At 40.8% G+C, this 23170-nt stretch overlaps 1 protein-coding gene across 9 annotated transcripts in view; it reads right to left on the bottom strand.

The window, feature by feature from the left end:
* The window catches only part of PLCH1 (phospholipase C eta 1), an 85527-nt gene that overhangs the window by 37108 nt on the left and 25249 nt on the right, over nt 1–23170 (bottom strand). For 3 of the 9 annotated variants that reach the window (XM_037407155.1, XM_037407159.1, XM_037407156.1), the window contains exons 3-6: nt 8820–8966; nt 7517–7760; nt 5047–5176; nt 2135–2305 (exon numbers count right to left, since the gene is read on the bottom strand). In XM_037407155.1, the coding sequence (XP_037263052.1) occupies nt 2135–2305; nt 5047–5176; nt 7517–7760; nt 8820–8966 (692 nt within the window). Of the gene's footprint in view, nt 1–2134; nt 2306–5046; nt 5177–7516; nt 7761–8819; nt 8967–12532; nt 12865–22140; nt 22804–23170 lie in introns of those variants that run through there. The other 6 variants (XM_037407157.1, XM_037407163.1, XM_037407160.1 and 3 more) reach the window with 6 other exon arrangements.

The raw sequence follows: 23170 nt of genomic DNA, 5'->3' as shown, positions 1-23170 counted from the left end.
TAACGTTGAGCAAAGCATTTATAGCAGATAGCCCTGTCCACATTCAGCATTTTGAGCAGTGTGTAGACAAAAGAGGATGCAGTATGCCAGGCTTGACAGTCAACTTGTTTTCTCTGCTGCATCAGTAGTTTAATAATATCCTTGTGCACCCACAAAGACAGCTCTTCTGCCTCTTTCACATGGTTTTCTCCCTGTTCCAGGTCCCTGAGTGCCCTCTCATACCACTGCTCTTCAGCTGAACCTGGGCACTTCAGCATCTCCGTGAACATGCATTTCTTTGCTTTCCCATCAGCATCAACCTTGCTGCTGCTGTCAAGGGTGCTCCACTGAAGGGCACCTAAATAAAAGGCAGTGATTAAAAAGGAAACAAAGGGAAAATCAGTGAGCTAAAAAATCTTAGAGAAATAGTTTAATGGGAAAAAGACAAACACATTTTGTGCTTTCAAGTTGTAATTAACAGACTGTCCAGGACCAGACTGCTTGCAGGAATCTGTGTGTTGAGGCTATTACAGCAAGATCAGTGACGTAATAATGCTCTGTGTTTCAAGCGGGAGGAAAGAAGGAAGAACCAGGGAGTTATACATGCCAGGGAATTGCCACAGTGGCCAGAGGGAAATTCAGCAACAAACCTGCACAGACTGTTGGTATTTTATACTAAGGATAACTCAGAAAAAACAGCCATTGCAGGCAGGATCCCAGAACGGCACAGGAGATTATCCAATGATTGCAGGCAAAACACAGCATCTACACCCAGGAAGCTGAAGTAGGTTGGGATGTTACAGGGTTTTTTTGAGGTTGTTTTGGAACAACACTCTGCAAGGACACACAGAGTGAGCAAACCATCCAAGGACCAACTGCCAGAAGCAAACATGAGTCCTAGAGATTGCAAGGTTCCTTCTGAGCTCCTCACTGTCCAGTATACAAGTTGTGTCCATGGGTTCCACAGGCAATTTTTGTAGTAACCCAGTCTCTTTCAAGATGGGCATGAAAAACTGTACTGGAGCAAGATATATAGGAATGCCTAGAGATATGTTTTTTTGTTCAGCAAGTTTGTTCATAAGCACATGGGGGGAAAAATCTCTGATCTTGACCCAACTTTGCTTCTTGAGTTACTTATGCTGCTTGTTTTGTTTTGTTTTTTAAATTCCTTATTGGTGTGTGTGTTCCTGTGGTTCCCTGGACCTCATCTCTCCCAGTTGATTCTCTCTGAGAAACTTCAGATAGAAGTGCAATGTTCAAGTCCCACACATGTATGAGGAAAACAGACTTCCTTAAAGAAAAATCGGGAAAGGCGGCAGAAGGGGGGGGGAGGGGGAAAAAAAGGATAGAATCCTGGACCTCAGCCATGTTGGTGCAATATCCATCTTTGTATTACATCACAGAAGTATAATCTTTCCTTAAAATTTAATAAGAGATTTAGGCCAGGTATAAGAGGTTCTTCTTTGTCAATATTTGAACTGCTGTCTTAACAATAAAAACAGCAGTGCTTATAATTACTCCTACTACTACTGATACTTGGGAACTCCAAGTTCTATATATCTATATATCCAAGAACTTGGGATATATAACAGCAGGATTCAACTTTGCTTACAGGAAAGGATATGCGGACACAAAGATTCATCTTGATGTGTTACCGTATTAAGTCAAGCACATGCAAGCCATTTGTAGATAATAAGAAATAGTTTGCTCTTCTTATTTTGTCATGTGTTTCTAGCCTTAAAACATATCACATATCATCATATTTTAGTGCATATCTGCCAAGATCATTACTCACAAAAGGCATCTCCTGGAAATATAAACATCCCCCTACCACACCAAGAAACAATCCAGACAAGCTATACAAGAGGAAGCAACCATGCTAAGACACATGATAATCACTGTAATTAAAAAGTGTGAATTTTAAATGCCATTATAAACAAATAATTAAAAACAAAAAAACATATTGCCCTGCACTTGCATTTCTTCTACCAGTGTCCAGAAGAATTCAAACTTACTAGAAGTATTTAGACTTCTTTTTTGTTACAAAACCTGTGCTTTATCCCCCTGCCCCAAGCTAAACTCTTCCATAAAATTATTTCCCTGTACTTGAATGTATTTATATGTACATATATATGGATGCATAGTATTCTCATACCTTTTGTTCCACCTTTAGAAACTGAGCAAGTTCTTCAACAGTGAGGTGATCCTTCTTGTCACTGTAGCTTAAGAGCAATAAGTAGAGATCTCTACGTAAGGACATCATCTTGTAAAACACTGAAAATTCTTCAAAATTTAGGGTTCCTTGGTTCTCATCTGTGTCTGCTTCCTAAGAAGTAAAGACATTCAAGTAAGCATGCTAAACAGAGTTGACTTCAGGGAACAAAGCAAAACAGGATTTACATACATAAACAGAAATGTAATAAGTTTTAGCCTGCAAGATTCTGTTCACACAAATCCTAGTAGGCTAAAATAACGGCAAAATTACAATACCACCTGCTGGATTTTTTTTGTGAAAACAGTTACTATGCCAAAACCACAGGTTCCCTATCTTCAGTTTTGAACGTTTCCTTTGTAAAAAGGCTCCCCCTGGGCTTTATTCTGATCTCTGTTACTCTCCTGTATGCCCTGCAGTTATCCTGGATTAAAACATAGCAAGGAACACAATTTCACCCTGTGGCTTCCTCTAACAAAGTCTGACATTTTAACATATTCAATATCGCAGTCTTAAATGTATGTTAATTCAAACTACAACACTCTCAACCCTGTCAGCACTCTGTAGAGGGGAGATCTGCAGCAGCAGTACAACACCACACAAAAATATAAGCCCAATAGCCCCAGTCTTGATGGTAGCTTTTGTTCATCCTCAGAGGTAGGAATAGAAGAAAACAGTATTAACTCATGTTAATACAAGCTTTTTACTGTGAACACCTGCCTAAGAGGATTGCTTTGGATTTTCAAAACAAAGAATATATTCTGGAGAACTGCTGTCAAACATTAGGTAGGTCTCCACAAAAAACAAACTTCAGGGAAGCTACAACTTTGCTAAGTTTGAGGCTGTAAGCAAATAATGGAGACAAGGTGAAATGAACATTTAAAAACATGCTGTTGTTCCCATGAATAACGTCCTTTGTTGGTAGCTGTATATGTTTTTTTCTTTGTAGTTATAAACCCCCTTCCATTCCAAAGTCATGTTCTGTTAAAAATGGTGCTTCTTTCTGTCCAGATCAGAACACCTTCTGTGCAGAGTCCTTTTAACACTGACTTGGGTTTGAACTTGTTGGCTTGTCTCTACAGTGGTACACCAAATACAAGTTCTTCTCCAGACGAAGGGCATCCTCATCTGGCTACCACTTCTTCCTTCTCAAGAAAGCTCTTCCAATTGGTGTCCAGCCTCACTTCTTCTATAGAAGAGAAGTTAGTCTAATAGCAGATGCAATGACCATATCTCTGGCCTGTTTTTCTTTCCAAAGATCCAATTTTATTTTCCCTTCACATAAAGCAATCTACTGAACTTGAAAGCATATCTTCGAACAGGAATCCATCCTTATACCAGCGACTTCTAGTACACACACACAAGTAGCAGCCCCATATTCCACTGCCAGAGGCAGGACCTGGACTGCTTCATAAGCCTAGCCACCCCCATGGAGCCACAGGTGCTCCTCCAGGCTTTGTGCCATGTCCAGAACCATAACGCTAAGTCACACAAACAGTACCACCTGAGCAGACCAAGTGGAAGAACAGTGCAGAGTGGCTAAATACAGGGGTGAGGATTTGTCCCAGAGTTACTTTGCTACTCCCTTAATCCTGCATTAAGCCCTGGAAGTCCCTAGGGCTTGCTGGCACAAAGCACTGCTCATGGGGTAAGGCCTTTAAGATTGAGCCCTGAACGACTAACAGCAAACCAACCTTCTACAATTTTCATATTTAACCTTAATAACTTTAACCATGCCTGTGAGTTCTAGGATACTAACTCAGGTATAGGCTGGCAGCAACAGCAGCAAAATAAAAACACGTAAAGCAGCTTATTTTAAACCAAAAACTGTCTCTGATTATACAAAGGACAATGGTTGCTAGAGTGCCCTACTTCATTCTTAGACAGTTTAAACAGTGCAGACAGAACTTTTTTTTTTCCCCCCCTCTTGGTACATGGCTTCACAACTCTCTGCTCTCCTGCAGCAGTCAACAGTATAAGCAAAACCCAAGGATCTCAGGAAGCTGCATTTCATTACCTCTTGTTAGCAGTCTGTCATCTGAGCTATAAACTCAGATCACAGCAACTAAGCAGAGAAGAAAATAATTCCTAGCTATCTGGTGTCAAATGGGATTTTAAATTATTTTACATCTAGTAGATATCTTCAGTGACATTTATAATCTCCAGGAACAAGTACAACCCAAATTCACCTCCACAGCACAACCCCACCAGTTTCCACACTACAAGTCTTTGGGGAGTAACTTGATCCTCCATAGATATATCTCTAATGCAGATTTTATGCCAGACAAACAAAGAGCTTTTGACCATGGAAGATTCTTCAACTTTCCCATGTTTTATAGCAAACCAGCTTTTGGCTGATACTGTTTTGAAGATTTAAGAAAATGTTATTTTGGTTTCCATTGTGTCCTTTGCTTATCTTTCCTATCCTACAGTAAACACTAGGGCTAGTGGAAAATGATAACTGACAGAAGTAGAACATTGAGTCTGGCTAAGTAAGAGGAAGTTGTTAAAAATCTTAATTAATAGTTCTGTTAAATACTTTTCCATAAAGGAAATGAAAAACGATTTCAATAGAAACAGAGTAACTTCACTGTCCATCAATGCCAGCATAGAACAATCCAGTTCAGAGAGATGAAAACAATAATGCAGAAAAAGTACTGTTGTCTTCTATGTGGTTCATGTTGTTAAAACAACGTTCTGATGCATCTTTGTCTACAAAAAGGTAAGACTGTGAGGTGCTGGAAAGGACAGAGTTTTAAGTCCCAACTCACAGATCCTATTCTGGATCCATCTATTTCTAGACCATAACTGGCACTCTCTTACCACAACAACGCTGGGTGCTAGAGGCCACCAACCTGAAACATCTGCCGGACCTTCCTGCGGGGCAGGTTAACATTTAGTTTACGCATCAACTGGTGGATCTCTTCTATATTCAGCAGGCCATCTCCATTCTTGTCAGCCTCCTCAAAGGTCTGTTTGACCCAGCTACAAACGTGTCAAAGAAAGGTACAAGAGGGTGATTTCCTCACAGAGAAGAAAGGCAGCGCAGTTGGGCAGGTAAAGCACAAGACTTGAACTCAGGAGAACAAGACCCTGCCCCAGCTCTTCTGGGCAGGAGGATAATCCTCCTTAGCAGAGGACCTTAACATCTTCCAGGAGAAAAACTGAGCATTATTCAGTCCAGCCTTCACAGACATGTCTTTTTCAAGCCAGTGCCTCTGGGTAAAATATTGAATTAACATTTCCCACAGCTTATATTAAGAGTTATTGGGGTACACTGAAATAAAGTCAATGCTGGCAAAGATCTGGCGCTATCTACATCATTCTCCCCACACTGATGCCAAATCAAAGCATTTTTACTACTATACACCTTCTGGTGCAATGTGCTATTGCTGTTGTACCTCCTGCCTGGTGCAACTAAGACTGTTACATCTGAGGACCAATGGTTTTGTGACTCAAAGGAATCAAGCTCAATAGCCACCTGGATCAGGGATGATGTTAATCTAGTGCAAGAGGATGGAATAAGGAAGACACTGTGAAATTAGCCCAAGTACATTATTATCACCCTGCGGTTTCCATAAGAACCTCATTAAAAATTAATCCCTCTTGTTTTTTCCAAGCTCTCTCCTCCAAGACTGCCACACAGTTCTTTCATCCGTGTATTTGTAACTCTTCCATCTCTGGACAACTACTTTGTCCACCACTTCCTCTCCAATATCTTTGCCTTCACCTTGTGCCACAACTTCCACAGGACAGCAACAACTCAATAGAATCATAAGCTGCATAGAGAAAATGAGTAGCACTTATGCATTTACTGTTTCTCCCCTCAAAGGGCAAAATGGCACCAAATAAAGCTAGCAACTGTCAAATTCAGAAAACAAGAGGTGATCCTTCACACAGCATATGGCTCATCGCTAATATAATCTTTTGGGGGATGTTCTACAGGTTTACATGGGATTGAAGTGACACTGAACCAGTTTTTTTCCCCCTTGCCCTTGCTCCAGTTTCATTCAAATGCTTAAAATTGGTACTGGTTTATGGCAGTTATTTACCACTAGGTTCACAGTACTAGCTCCTTTGTGCACTCATTTCTGCTACTAGTTTCTCGTCTGAGAATGTACTCTTAAGTTTTCCAGTATTGCTGGGCTTGCTCCAATATCGTCTTCCACTTCTCCCTTCATTCAGCTTGAAGGTCTCCACTTTCAAACCAGTACCTTTTACCCCTTCTTTGCACATATATCCCTTTGCAGATTTTGCCAAGTTCTTACACTATGTGGAACTGGTACAGGGTCATTTTGTCTGCAGTCTCCCAGTTGCCACATTTGATAACACAAACGAGACCTGGAAGTGATGTTTCACCAGTACAGAACATACAGCAGATATGCAAGTTCGGAAAAGTCGTGGATAAATATAGCAACCTGAGTATGTGTGCAACAGAGCATGCAATATATCCCCCAAATGAATCTGTGCCTATCTTGTATCAGATTTAAACACTGAAAATATAAGTTAAAAATACCTTAAGTATGTATATTCTCCAGGAGGAGTATTTACAAGAGACCACCGTAGATTTCTGTGTGGCAGAAGTTACAGTTTTAATCAACATGGGCTTGCTTTGGGATCGTAAATGTTCTTTGTATTTAACATACTAGTCAGCCCTGTTGTGAAAGAAACCACATCAAGAAAATACTCAATGGACATGGTCCGTACAAGAAGTTCATTTTGGTTACTTGCCCACAACAAACATTTAAGGAGCCTTAAAGATTTGTGCTCCTGACAATCAATGGAGGCTGAGAAGTACATACAGATGTCTGACATACGCTAACCAAGAGAAATCGTGATGGCCAGGACTTACGAGTCAGTTTACTAAAAGACTCCCAAAAATGTTAGGTTTCACCTGTGCAGAGGCTAACAATTATCAGTATCTTGAAAACATTGCCTTCTAATGGAGCTTGCAATTTGCAGCAGAATAGCTAAAGCACAGCTGGGCAAGTAGAAAATGACAGAAATCCTGAAATCATGCCAAGGTTAGTATTTATTAAGATAACTAGAAATTACTGTTTTGACCCTTCAATAAGAATTTCACTAACAAAATGCAAGACTATCCCCTGATTTCAATGCAGTTTAATCCAGTTCCTAAGGCACAGCTGATACTTTATTGCACACATAAGTGTCCACGTCAAACCCATTTCTCAAGTTTCCATTGCAATCAATGGCAAGGTTTTTGGTCACGAAGAGGAGGTGAAAGGACACCCTATGATTAAGTCACTAAAAAACAAGCCAGAAATAATGAATAAAAAGCTGGAGCTCAGGCTCATAAAAGGATACTGATCATGTGTTCTCTGTCGCTTAGCGAGCGAATCCTCGTCACTTATTCCAGCCAGCAAATATTTCAGTCCTGTGATCCAGGTGCGAGCTTCCTCTGGGTTAGATGTAATCAGATCCAGTGACTCCATGTGGTTGCCGTGGTAAATGGTAAAGCAACAGCTTGGGTCAAAGTTCCCCTCTGCATGGCGGTGAAAGATTTCAGACTGCCGACCTTCAGTGACTTTGTAAATGGAATCGATGACAACTATGGGAGGAAAAGGGAAAACAAAAATTTACATGCTTGGATATCCACTCAACTTCTTTCCGTTTTTAGCATTTCTGAATTATTCAGGCTAAGAGTCATTAATTATATTTTTTTTTTAATATTACATCTTGAAATCCAAAAGTGCTTTTTGATTCCTAGTTTTATCCTTGCTTTGGCTGTGCCACATGCACAGCACAGCTGCCTTGAAGGCAGGCCAGTGTAGGTACACAAAGGTTACAGCAAGGCTCTTTGAGCTATGTCAGAGGACTGTAGGCTATGCACAGGGGAGCATGGAGACAGATACCAAGTGTTTTCCATCTATCAGTGAAACGCTGTGTAGCTCCAAAGTGACTGCTCCCACCACAGCTGTGCTTTCTACAGCAGGAAGACAGGGATACCCATCACTGTGCTAAGGTAACATGGCTCCCAGTGCAATGGCACCTAACAGCTATGCTGCTCAACACAGCAGCTCTTAGCCACCATACACTGGCCCCAAACCATCAAGTGTCACTATCCGCAACCTTCGCAACGGCTTGTTTTTAATCTCAAGCCTCTGGGACAGTTCTGTGAATTTCTACTCCTTATTTTATTCAATAAACCAGTAATTTGAATTTCCAATTTAAAACAGTGCAGCAGGAACAGTTTCAGTGAGAAATATTGCTACACAGTAACCTCAAAATGTAATAATGCCTAAAGAAAATTACGGCTAGTATTAAGAAACCTCAGTCTAAAATTTTCTAGGTTCTATATTTAAATTTGTGATGTTTACATTGAAAAGAGTCCAGCATAGTTTGTTATCAAGTTCCTGTTCAGTCTGTTCACAATTCATATAAACCTATGGAAAAAGTTGACATGTGACTGAACTACACTCCCTTTCCTTTCATAATCTTGAACTTTTAGTAGGTGGTTAAACTCTACTCACACTCCTGAAAACCTTCACTTAAGTATCGCATCGCATTTAAAATAAGCATCAAAAAGCATTTATTTAATTGATCCCTCTATAATTCACAGTCTAATAGTGAACTGCCCCAGAAAGTGAAAGAAATAGTAAAAGTTTACTTTTTGCCTTTTCGCTTTTTCTGGATGGTCGCCATCGGATGCAGGTCCTGTGCTCATCCAGGTAGAAGAGCCGAACTAGCCCTTTGGTTCCACTCTTCAGCTTAACCATCTGAGTCCCAGACTGCATAACACTCATGCATCTTTCGACTGTAAAGCAGAACAGAATAAATTAAACTGTTATCGAATTCCACTAATAAAATGACTTACTGGTCTTTCCAACATCTGCCAAGCATATACAATTTTTTTTCTACCTTCAGTTACAGAAACTAGTAATTGCTGTGTGAGACATACTATTTTTCTTCTTCTTCACTACTAGCTTCTCCATATAGGAAAATTAAAAAAAAAAAAAATCATCTATCAAAACACCTTCACAACAAAGGAGGCAAAGAAAACTTTACCATATGTTGAAGGAAACTATTTTATGGTTGTTCCACGCTTATCTCATTTAAATATTTTTATATTATTATACATAGTACTGTAATTTTAAACCACAGTACTCTGCAAGTTTTTTGAATAGTGAGATTAGCATTCAAACTCCACTTTCCTCCGGGCTCAATAATCCTTCAGCTTCTATCTTGTGCTTTTGACACTGTTAGAACTGCTAATAGAATTATAAATAAACAATCCCTCCTCCCTACCACACACATTTACACCCTCTCCATCCTGCTACCAAATTTCAAGCACGTACTGTGATGACTTCCCTTCATCCACCCATCCAGGACCATAAGGCTTTGTTTCTCTGTTTTGACTAAAATACACTGGTCTCTTCCATTTCATCTCACATCTTCCCTCCTACAGTGTTCCAAACACTAGGATCAAGATAAGATTGTCTCTTGATCTCAGTTTATATCCATGCTCTTAAATTACCTTCTCCTGTTTTTATCCATTCACAGCCTCTCCTCACTCGTATCAGTCCAAATTCACCTCCCAGATGATTTGTTTACACTCTGGCTGGCTCCCAAATACTATCTTGGTCTGTCTCTGTTTCTTCTTATCAGCCGCCTTCTCTTCACCACTGCTTTCTTCAGTACTCCTCTTGGTATCATGACAAAGACTAATATGCCCTCCCACTCCTCTCTGTCAGAGCTAGGATTTATTTTCTCAGCTCCTGACACCTCTTTAGTTCCCACAGCATGTGGCAGAAGCAGCACAAGCAGCAGTGGACTCAGCACCGGCTGAAACACCACAGTGCTCCCATACACCAAAAGATGTCGTGGCCCAGCTCAGTTCATCTCCATGGCAGAAGCATGGCCAGAACACATCTTCCAGCAGAGAGCCACAAAACCCAGAGGCCATCAGTGAAGCAGTATAAGCCTGCTGCTCCTTCCAAAGCACCTCGGTCTGATGCAGTCAGAGCAGCATCCTAAACGTTAGTCAAACACGGGCTGAACAGCCGTCATTGCTGGACCAATTTCCCCTGGCTCCCTCACACAACAGACATCGGCAAACCAAACTTCATATCAAATAACTGCATCAGAAGCCGTGGTTTTGCTCAGTAGTTGTCTTTCTTGGAGGAATGAGAGGACTCGGGTTGAGCTGAACAGAACCAAACTCTTCTGAAAGCACCACAGGTGTGCACGAGTGCAATAAATTGCCCTTTAAGTCCATAAATATATGGCCTTCCCTGAATCATCAGCCCCCTCAAGTGAACAGGTGCGTTTGGAAGCGCTTTAGGATGAGTCAGAAAAATGACCTAAATCAAGCCAAAAATAGATGTTACACAGTATCCACATGTTGACTGTGGCGGTTTTAACCTCTATCTGAAGATGCACAAAATACCAGGAAGACAAGCCTTTACACCACAAGGAATGCAAAACTCAGAACCTTAAAGAAAGATAGGTTAACTGAAGCAAAAATAAGTCTCTAAAACTTACTACATACATACACACACACCCCTTCTCTTGGCAGACTCAGTCTTTTACTTTAGAACTGAGTTTAGATCAAGTTTGCCTTGGATTCATACCTAACCACCAAGAACTGTCCTCCAGCACAGAAATAAGGCTCTCCATAAGAAAAAGTCCTACCAGTGTGCATGGATATACAAGTTTGAACTGTTACATTAGCCTGGCACACAAACTGCATGCATGTTTATTTCACGATCAGAGTGATTGATTGCAACAGGGTTTTAGCTCAGGAAGAGGTTCAGCAACAAGCTACTCAACAGAGAAAATCTGCTTCTTTGCACTTAAGGCTATCAGTTTATTAATAAAAGTCTTACAAAAATAGCTAGTCACATAAGCCTATTCTCATCAGCTCAGTCGTCAGAAAAAAAAACCAAACTGATTTCACTAAGATGTTGAGAACAGCTAGCAAAAGGCAGAAGACAGATGACTACATTTCTTTAGTGTAAGAAAAGCAGAAAGTGGGCCACACAATTACAGGCAACAAAACCACGGTGGACAATAAAACAATAAAAAAACCCAAACCAAAACCACACACACAACATAAAAGGCAATCCAGTTTCTTCTTCAACATTTCAGTTGCCTAAACATTTCTACACCACATTTGTAATTGTTAAAGATGCATTTCACATACACGTTTTCAGATAGACTTCAGAATCAAAGTTTCATGGAATAGATTTTAGAAGACCTTTTTCCCCTCCACAAATAAAGAACAGTGAAGAAAGCCAGTTCCTGCCAAATTCCACAGCATTGTCTATTTCTCAAATGCCATCTGCAATGAGTCTAGTGCCTAAGTAAGCACCATCTTTTCTGCTTGCACTTTTCCAGTTTCAAGAATATACCAGCAGAATGCAAACATTTAAAGAAGAACAGTAAACGTGTAAGAGTTCATTGCATCATCCCTACTGTGTAGGTGTTAGTAACAGAAAGAATCCACTTTAAAAAATGGACTATGGTAACAGAATACCATAACATTATAGGCCCACTGGATTTCAACTCTGCAAACCATTTACAAGGAACACCATCCTCTCCTTTAAGCTATTCATAAAATATAAGCAGACAAAGGAAAAAGTCTTTTTCAAATCTGTTCCTAATATGCTAATTTCAGTCTCTAGCCAGACATTCACAAAAGAGAGACACCGCATATTAGCATCTGAATAAGTTGAAGTTATTGAACACAGGCAGTTCAGAATAAAGCTCCAGAAGAGCAATTCAAGAACACTTTTACTAAGGAATAGGAAAACTGGTTCCAGAAAAACATTTAATCCTCTATATAAACCATGAATACTAAGTAAATGAAGCAGCTCCTCAATGCAGATGCATATTAAAATTTTGAGAAAGCAAGACATAGTGTCCATTATATGGTGTTTTTCCAACATGAGGACTAACTGACCATTTTTTGGCCAAAGTCTGAAAATTAAGTTAGACTAGAATACAATATAGTTTATGTGCTACTAGAAGAAATTAATTAATCTGGAAGTTCAAATAAGCTATTATGCATTGTATATTTAAAGCTCTACTTTCAAATGGAAAAAATCTGAAAACTACAGTCACTTGTTCCTAGAATTATGCACTTACTCTTTACAGCCTAAAATCATTCTAACAGACATCCTGTAGTTTAATGGGTTTTAATAATATTGAAATACCAGTCTATTTTTTCCTCTCAAAATAACCATTTAAAGCAAAACACACCTCAAGTCAGAGAGCATTTATTAATTTTTAGTTCAAGCAATGATAAACATTTTTAGTGGTACACATATCTCCCTTTCAGAAGGAGCTGCTGCTCTATTAAATGGTAAACCAGATACAAACCCATCTGTGCCAGCTGCACTTTTTCTGAAGTAGCCACACTCCCCAGCACATGGTAGACCTCTGAAGCCAGGAGGAAAGCCATCCAAGCCCCTGTAAGTCCAGATGTTACTTAAAATCTTGCACGTTAGGCAGATGTTATTTACTCTACCTGACAACACTGTTCCCTGCTGCTGAATAAATCAAGCTGCTGCCTGGGAACACTAAGCTGGAACTCTGACCACTAACCGTACGCAGCCTTATGTTCAAAAAGCACTCTAATCCGCCCCAAATCAGCCAACGCTACCTTCCGTCCAGCTCTGCTCTAATCTATCCCCATGTGCAATCAGGTCTTTAATAACCAGGGAATAGCTTAGCACTGCACCCCGCAAGAATCTCTTGCAAAAAGTTACAGCTCTGTTCACAGGTTTAATGGCCATTCCCTGTACAAGACCTATTTTTCAATAGCCTGCAGTTAACTTGGTTTAATTCTCAACAGTCATAGTTATGATGTACACATCTGCTTGCTGTTGTGCTTTACCACAAAGCCTTTAAGGCATACAGGACCTTTTAGCTGATAGTAGAAGGAAAATGTGTAGGGAATTAAAACATTATACCTGGCAGCACTTTCAGTAAAACAGAAATGCACTTTGATATGCAGGGCACACCACGGCAGTAAAACAAACATCCACTCCCCATAAAACATGTTCATTCAAGATTAAATACAAATATTGGTCAGTTTGCAACCAGAGCCAACAGGCAGGCACCATGCAGGAGTGGCACTGGCACCCAAAGGACACTGGCTGGGACACTACGTGTACCAGCTGCCCCCATCACCCACACACAACAGCCAATGCTGCACCAAGGTTTTCTGGGTTACCCCAACTCCTGAGTCCTTGGTTTTGCTGTGTCTTCAGCCCTGATTCTTCCCCAGCCCTTCATTTCAGTCACGCAACCCTGAAAGTAAGCAACAGCAAAAACAGGTTTGAGATTTTTTTGCTGCTATATTTTGGGTTTTAGTTATTAAAGAAAATACTACTACCTAGCCATTAGTAGCAAAACTCTAATGCCAAAAGCCTGCAGCAAAATCTTGATGGAATACAGGGTGTTTTGGGTGAACAAGGGTTTATCTCCCTATTTTTAGCCACCTTCAGTGGGATTCTGCTTTAAAGGCATCCTTTTTTCCACCGTTGCCTTCAAAGAACCATTACTTGCAAAGATGTGATGTTGACTACTGGAACAAAAAAAAAAAACAAAAAAACCCCACAACAACAACAAACCAACCACCAAAAAAAAAGCTCAAGGCCCCACACATTTTACTCTACGGGTCCTGTGCAGTAAGTCACATGCCACGTACAAAGTTTCTACTAAACTTCCATGCTTGTCCTAAGTTTACTCACAGCAGCCTCTTGCCACACTAGCACTCAGCTCACCCTGAGCCTAACCTCACCCACATTTCCGTCAGCTTCGGTGAGATAGCACAAGAAAGCCGTTAGAGAATGTACACTGGTCTTTAAACAGTAAGTTATTCATTCAATGTCAGGACAGGCAGTAAAACCTATTTTTGCAAGGGGCAGCATGTGCAACTGCTATATGCAAACAGCTCAAGTGTTCACAGCAAACCCTTAGTAAATTAATACAGCTGGCCCTTAGCAAATGCAGTAGAATGTAGATATATTTAATAGCTTTAGGAACAGTGTCTTACAACTGACTCTTTAAGATTGCACCACTGAAGTGAGATGGATTTTTTTTTTAATGAAAGATTAAAGCAATTTTTATTGTTGTCCACAAAACCAGTTCTTTCTTATTTTTCCCCATTATACTACTATGTGTTAAGAAATTAATATTTCAAAGTGCAATCAAAAGAAAAAAGGCTTGGTCTCCTGTCTTGCTTTTACAGACTTAAATGTTACAGCTGTCTGACAATACAAAAAGATTAAATAAAGTATAAAGAGTATTACCAAACAACGAGAAGTGTAATTATGAAAGAGGATATAAACTGTGTTTCTAAATTATATGCAACAACTGCATTAAGCCAACATTAAGCTTAAGGAGATAAAAGAAACCCATAAAACACAGAAGTTACTTTTTCAACTGCAACATCTGCTCTTCTCTCCTACCTTCAGTAATTTTGGTTTTACTGTATACTTTGTGAGTATATTGCTGGTTCTCCTCTGCAGAGAGGGAAGAGCCAAAACCCCCACTACCGCCACCCAGGACTCGCAGGACTTCTGCAGACACCTGATTCACCATACTGCGTTACCCCGGGAACCACAACAGGATCCTACACTTCACCTTAGGGTTACTGCTCCTATGCTATCGAAAGCATTGTTTATCTTACTTTATTTAAACCCCCAAATGCCACCGTAGTAATTCTGTCAAGTTTTCAGATTTAAAGACACCAAAATTCCAGAAACTGAACTCTTTAAGTGAGGCTGTTATACAAAAAGTAGATGGTTGACAAAGAAGTCACAGTGTGCTCCTGTCGCTGGAATCACGCTCCTGGATTCCATTTTTTACTGACGGAGTGCACATTCCCAGAAGCTTGCACTGAAGAAACATGCAAAATAAAAAGCACACACCCCCCTGAACTAGAGAACAGTAGGCAATTAAACTCTCATGATCCAAGTAGGGAAGACAGTCTGCATGCTATCACCACTCCCTGCCTCAAAAAAAAGAAAAAAAAAAGGAAAAAAAAACCACCAGAAACACCCAACATTCTCAGTTGTCTGAACATTTCTCATCACCCTATTTTGCATCATTTATTCACTATCAGTATGCTGTAAGTTCGCCTTCACACTAATGCCATTAAAAGCCATTTACTCCCTACCTCCATCCCCCAGAGAGCACATTTTATCTAAATCCCATAGAACAGCACTAATATCCAGCACGCCATGCAGCTTACCACTAATGTCATCAAATTGCTGATTGCTGTTTTGTTACATAACAGCCAAAAAACCCACGAGAGCACAGAACACAGATGCAGGTCTGGGGGAATTCACAGCCCCAGTCAGGGCCATTCTTAATAATTGTATCTCATATTTTATGCCAGATTTTAATTTGCTTTGCAGCAACTGCTCCAACCTTACAGAACTTTACATTAAGCTTCTTACAGTGGGTTTAATGATAAGCTCCGTGAAGGTCACAGACATGAGATGGCCAATCTCTCACACTTCTGCAAAACTCCAGAAGTCCTCGAGGAAGTCACACACAACTAGCAGAGACCCCAAAGACTGATGCTAGTCCTTGCAAGGCCCAGCTGAAAAGTGCACAGGTATTTCATTTCAGCCTTCAAGACCAGGAGGAATGAAAATAAGCAGCTAAATACAAACAATGACTACTCAAAACAATTGTGAATGGGTTACAAGCAATGAAAATCATAAAACCTGAAAAACAACCCATGCTTGTAAATTCACTAAATAATATGCAAATAAAAAGAGGGGTGAAGCTTGAGAACAAAACCATACACTAGACAGAAGGGAAAATAAAAGCAAAAAAAACTAGCCAAGCAAAATTATCAGCACACTTTTAATGCTTTGTAGGTCTGGGAACTGTTTGGTGTTGTCTTTTTCTCTTAAAAAACCCCACAAACAAAACACAAAAACAAGAAGCTGGAATTAGTAGCTTCCAGAAGTTACATTTGAGTACTACAAATTTCATAGTAACTGCTCTTGCAGGCTACCATATTAAAATTGCTGGCTTAATGCTTCTAGGATGTTCCAATTAACTCACTTCCACGTTACAAGCGAAAGGTTTTTGCTATATGCCTTCACCACAGCCGGTCCTTGACAGTAACTATTGCCATGGGAGCACCCAGAGTCCTCTCCCAGACTGAGGCCCCCTCTTCTTTCGCACTTAGAGATCAGAAAGCAACCAGACACATCAAAACAAAGACCTGACACTACAATATAGTCCCAGAAGAGTTTTAGTGATCCTTAATCATAAGTTTTGTTCCTACAGTGAAACTATCTTTTACAGAGTACTGTGCAATGCAAAAAAATTACTTGCTAGTACAGCACCTTTTTGACAGGGCCTATGAACCCCTTTTGGAGAACTACACTTCAGTATAGCAACTGAAGTCTATGAGAGCAACCCCCGGATAAAAGAGTAATGTGTGTTTTCCACCTCTGGTCAAGGGTACTGGCCTTATGCTAGCTCAGCAGACTTCTAATTATTATTTTCAAGGAATTAGCCCAAATTTCATTCAAGCAGTGCAGCAGATGAACAGATTGTTCTGCAGGTGCAGCTTCTCTGCAGTCCTACCAGACACACTGCTGAAGCATCCTGAGGTCCTGGGTGGTCAGAAGGCTTCAGGACCCCAGTTCTAAGTGTTACCCGTAAAGAAGCACCTTCAACAGGCCACTGCCTGCCAGCACAGAGCCATGAGACTGACTGTGACAGCTTCCAGGGAAATGTTACTGAAATACAATAAGTATCTCTGAGATCTCCCTTTCTTTCTTCAGAAACACACTGCAAAGCTGTTCATTGAGAGCTCTGGTGCCACTGCAACCCAGCATGACTGAGGACTGTAAGTTTTCCAGTAAGACTACGGAATTAGTCCTTTATCAACACTTAAAAGCACAATAACTGAACCACAGACATGGGTAACTGCCAAAACACATTGTCACATCAACAGAGTGAACAAGAACGTAGAATTATTAAACAAGAACAGTTAACAAGCTTGCACATCCTAATCCTCACTGTTGTGCGAGGATCCCTTGGCAGCAAGGGCACAGCAATTGATTACAATGCTACAGAGCAAGTGGAAGAAGCAGCAGACAAGAATAAATGGGGAGGGCCAGTTTCCACTACACCTGCCAACAAGGAGGATGGGTAGGCAGGTCTGTACATGTTGCTGTGACAGCCTCCATAGCAGGCTTCAAGACAAAGGGCAGAGAGGCATTTGGCTTCTTGGGCAGCATCCTCATGCTGCCATAACCATTTGCATGTTATGTACCAGAGTACAAGACATTGTTCTGAATGTGTGGCCACATCCGCAAAGGAAACCCTAGGGTCTCCCCTTAGCTAGGCAAGCTTTTGCTCAGTTACCAGAAAGGACAGCAATAACCCACCCAGAGGGGCTGAGTCACCTGGGCATGCTCCTCAGCAGTGTTAAGACAGCAGCTCCTCCTTTGAGGCCTCACAGCGACCAATAAAGAACAGTCTGAAAGGCATCCCAGGACCTACACCTCTGGATGCAGAGGTCACAGTGGAAAACAGTAAACCACAATAAGCCATAAGCTCTTTCTCTTCCAGAATCCCTTGTCTGCCCTCTAAAAATCAGTAAGTACATAAAGAAGGATCATATGCCCAAGAACCAAGCATGTCTTGTTCTAAGCCTGCCTTTGTTGTACAGCATTTAATATCATCCCTGTTCCTTGATCCTTTAGTAATACCCAGGACTTCAGTGAAATACAATTCTCACAACATATTGACCTGGGTCAGATCCCCTCGTTTCCCCTTCCCCCCGAAGAAAACCCCCACAATGCCATTCCTTTATATCCTACCCCTCCTTAACCTCAACACCACCACTAAAATAGAAAAACCCTACCAGAACACACTTCATAAAGCTTGCTCCTGCCCCTGCACAGGTGGTGTGCAGAGGGTAAACTGCCCCAGCTTCAGCACAAACAGTGAATTCTGCTGTCTGCAAATTTATCAGCAAATGGCAGTATGTCAGAGCAATCTTGGCACCTGCAGAGCATCACAGCCTGGTGAGGGGAATAAATCACAGGGCAGAAGAGCAGCTGTAGCTGCAGGATGGAGCAGGTGGAAGAGGGATCCAGTCCCCAGGACCTGGAACACGCTTCTCACATTGGGCTGTGACAGCAGCTAGGCAGGAGGGAGCATTGCTTCTCCTTCAGTCTGCCAAAGAAATCCACATCTGGGGCTCGAATAAAGAGTAGGAAGAGAAAAAGCAGAGTGGAACTGAAGGTGGAGTTAATTAACCTTTAAAAGTAATGAATGAAGACTACAGTGCAACTGATGATATGAACTAATTTATTCACACTCCTCAGAAACACCATTTTGCTAAAGACATGTTTATCTGTTCTGTTCTCAGATTACCTTGGTGCAATTCACTGACAGCGAGTCATCTGTGGACAACAAATTGACAGTCTCAAAGACCAAAGCAATTTTGTTACCAAAAATAATGATGTTTTGTGCATCCGAGTTTCATGCTGATCGATGTTTCTATTGGTAACACGAAAATGCCTCCAAACCAGTTATCTGTTATACTACTGAGGACACCAATAACCAGATGCAGAACAGGCACAAATTTCCTCACCTACTGCTGAGTTTCCTTCCTTGCATAAAAAAAGTCAGCTGATGGTTTCCCATAACTTTAATTTCAGTCATCCAAGAAGCACAAAATGCTGCCTGCATACTAACAGGCTGTCCTCTAAGACATGAGCTTCTTAAGGGACTACTTCAGAAATGTATGGTAAAGAGGAAAAATACGCACACGCATTTCTTCTTCCAGGTAAGCTCAGTGCTGGAAAAAGCTGCAAACTTGCTTCAGGAAGCTGTGTTCACCAACACCTGGTTGCACACGGCTACTGTATGCCACAACACAGACACCTTTAATGCTGATCCCAACATAGCATTTAGCCATTTCAGTCTTCATCAAAGCAGTGAAAGAGTTACTTTAAGAGTTTAAGTTTATGCCACATAGTTTTAGAAAGACATAGTTCTTCAGCAAACTCTGAGAACCTTTTGAGTTTCACATGACAGTATTCTGTAGATTCATTGAAACAAGAGCATATTTAATTCATAAGCACACACACAAAAAGAATACAAAGTAGTTAACAAGCACATAACCTAGTTACTAGTTGGTCTACCCCACCCTTGGCTCTGCAGCAGCAGGTTAGGTATCTCTCATGGAGCCATCAGCATCCAGCTCCAGCATCCTCTGAAACCTCACTGGTGCCATGGAAGGGACCCACAGCGACATTCTTTTCAGGCTGGCAGGTGAGGCATTTCACTTCACAAAGGAACATCCTCAGAGCATACCAAATGACCCAGAGGCTTTAAACCTTTAAAAGCTGCTACATGCAATGCTAATTTATTGTGAGTGCATATAACACCGTGTTAGATTTAAACTATTATTGGAATTAAACCTGTGGAAGACCAACTTTTTCACAGAAGGAGGTTGGTGCCTTCAATACCCACACAGAACAGCATGCTGTTGAGAACTAATTCCTTTACAATCACTTTACTATTCTAGAGTCTATACTTGTTTTACAGGCGCTTGGATAGATTTAAAGATACAAAAGTCCTGAAGAAGCACTAATCAATGACCTTAAAGAAGGCTGCTGCAACAGTCCCTGTGAATGAAATGCAATTTAGTTCATTGCTGTTTCTCTGCCTAGCTGTACTGACTGCAACCTTCGTGTTCTGCTAAAGCAGTAACAACAAGATAACTACAAAGCTCCACGGCTCATCAGCCAAGGACCCAAACCCCATAACCAAGGGAAGTCCATACCCTCCCCCCACGCCAGAGAATCACAGAACAGTTTGATTTAGAAGGGACCTTAAAGCCCACCCTAATTCCCCTTGCCACAGGCAGGCACACCTTCCACTAGACCATTCATGTCCCACTGCCAATACCTCTTAGAGCACAAGCACATTTCCTGTTCATGAGGGTTAACAGTCATGTAGGAACTTACAGCCAAACCGCTGGCAGGTGCAGAACCTCTGCTTCCTGCAGGCACTCATCACGGAGCCAAGTCAGACGGTCGGCCAGTGACAGCACACACAGCACCCACTTGTTCAGTTACCCCTTTATCCAGGCGCTATCGGACAAGCACTCTTACGTGCATAAATTGTGTGAGTGGTGTGATCCTGCTGGTACTGGTGCCAGAAGGCTAAAGTAATCCCCAGCCTCTATAAGAGGGAGATCAGGCACCCTGCCTTCTTCCACCATCTAAGTATGTGAATATATTCATGCCTAGAAAATGCCACATCCAAGGGCCACACTTGCGTAGTGCTCTGTCACCCCTCCTGCATGCAGGGGGACCCCAGGAGCCCAGCCTCAACCCCACATGCACGGCTGCAATGCCACCAAAGCGGCCAAACCCAAACCCAAGCGACCCCGAGTTGTACTCACTTCTGCATCCTTTAACCGCTTCCACCCGAGAAACGGTAGTCCTACTAACTGAAAAAGGCTAACAAATTTGGCAGTTGCTATTATATCTCGCTAAGGAAAAGGGACTGTAAAATGACCTCAAACAGAATTTCGCCACCAAGTACTTTGGTATGAAATGTGTTTGTCTAAACACAGACGTATATTTACACAAGCCTCAAAAATTAAACCTGATGCTTTTCTTCTAGGACTGTTCCAAAAACCCCCTTCAAATAAGTCTCTCTCTCTTAAATTATTAAATGGGGACATATCCATTACCTTCTGCGTCTCAGAAAGCAGATGGAGTAACACCTGGTTGCCTTTACCTAACCATATGCATCAAAGCTTAATGTAGAGTTTTGCATAACCAAAACCTTCAAAATAAAAATACAGTATTTGGCACTGTAGCATACCAACTCCAACATAGGAGGCCCTTCCCTGAGAGGATATACAAATAACTGATTTTTTATTTAAACAGCCTCAATTTCTTATACAAAAGCTGTGTCTATGTCCAGTAACTTTCCTAGTTAAAAAATATTTATGAAATCATCCATGCTAAAGAAAAAAAAAAATAATCAGTATATCTCATCCCCAAACACTGCCCCTCACTTTTTTTAATGTACTTCATAGTGGGCAAAATGATATCTCAAATTTTTAGTGGCTTTAGTTTAGATTAGTTTATTTGTTTTTAAATTATAGATAATCTTGTCAGAAAATGTCTTCTGAACTACCCAATTCTGACAAGCCAGCTCTTCACTGAATGTATTTTGGAAGTTTTTATTTAAAAATACATAACCTAGCATCATTAAGGATGAGTAAAATACAAAAATAAACTTTATCTACCATTATTTCTCTCCTCTACAGCATATACTCCATATCCACTTAAGCGGCTTAAACTAATTACCACTTTCCATCCAGCACTGTCTTAAATTGAGCAAAATCAGACATTATAAACTACAAGTTACTGAAGAAAGTTCAAGATGTCTCCCTTTTTTGTATCATCCTTCTACAAATCTTGAAGAGACACATATTTCTCATCCAGTGCTGTTTGATCAGAATTTCACACATCATTTGCATACGTGTTACAGTATTTATAAGTGCTAGTAGAAAAAAACCACAGAAACTCTTTTCCATAGAGAGCTATGCCACAGCTAAATGACCAATAGATGAAAAGCTCAAGAATAGGGTTTTTTAAAGGCAAATACACTTGTAATAATTTAAGATAAAGTACAAGTGCAGTTTATCCATATCATAGGAGCAGTATCTCACATACAATCCACATGTTTTTACGGAGAAATGTATTTTCAAGTCAATACCAAAACACCATGTTTTCCTCTTCAATATTCAGGAATAGAGATAGATATATACATTTTTCATACTAATAATGTCCACATAAATATTGTATGTAACTTACCAATCACAAGGATAAAGTTACCTGATTTTTCTATAAGCACTTCCAGAAACGTTATGAGCTCTTCCTACAGTAATTCCCAAACTCAAACATCCTTACCTTTTTCTGGACTTAAATTTTTATATACTTCAAGGTCTGCCATTAAATTTGTAACTCATGCATTATTGGTGAGTAGAATAGAAATTCTCACTGCAGGAAATCCTCAATTTAATCTTCATTTCTCCAGAGCTAAAACGTTTGGAAAGCAATCCTTAGACGTACAGGAGAACATTGCCAGCACTGCTCTTTACGAGGAATAATGAAATCTTCATGATCCATAATGCAGAGACAGGAAAATACAAATCCAGAGACAATACTAGGCAACTTTCTTCAAAACCAAAAAGCACAGCCTAAGAAGGAAGCCGGAAGCATCTGCTCTGTGCTGCTGCTGCTCTGGGAATGCAGGAGCAGCAACTACTTTTGGTATGAGACGTGCATGCATAGTACAGCGATTAAGATGCTCCAGGCATTAAGCATTTGTAACGCCTGGGAAGAAGAGCTCTACAGACAAGTGCAAGAAAATCCTGCTGGCACCTAGGGAGGCCAGTCAGGAACGGATTACCATACTTCTGTTAAAGAATGGGAGAGTGACGCAGGGTGAATGCAGAAGAGAAAAAACCACCCTCACTCCAAAGTAACTCCCAGCATCTGCAGCCACGAGATTCTGCGAGGCGGAAGGAGAGAACCTCTGTGGACCACACACCTTTCCCCTAGGTTTTCTGCCCCCTCCTCCTGTCTGTCACTAACTTGAGGGGAAACAGCCATTCTGCAGAATCAGGCCAGTTAGAGCACAAAGCATGCAAATGGTTCAGTCTGTGCATCACTGAGCATTTGATTTCGTAAGAACAAGTAGTCTCCTGTGAGATGATGAGCACTAACTCTCCCAGTAGCTATAAAAAAAATAAATAAGTTACCATGCTACTGGCTAAATACCATGCTTGTTTAAGCAACTCAGTGATACTGAAATCAGTAGGTTTATAGTCAGTGTGGAACAATGGGCAGAAAACATTCAGACTTGCATAAATTGCATGCACTTACGACAGAGCCCAAGGGGACACAGTGCTGGAAAGTATGGCAAGAATAAAGTACG

This window comes from Falco rusticolus, chromosome 13, assembly GCF_015220075.1.
Source record: "Falco rusticolus isolate bFalRus1 chromosome 13, bFalRus1.pri, whole genome shotgun sequence".
Classification (NCBI taxonomy): Eukaryota; Metazoa; Chordata; class Aves; order Falconiformes; family Falconidae; genus Falco; species Falco rusticolus.
Note: the sequence above shows the minus strand (reverse complement) of the source record. Positions and strands in the feature narration are given on the sequence as shown.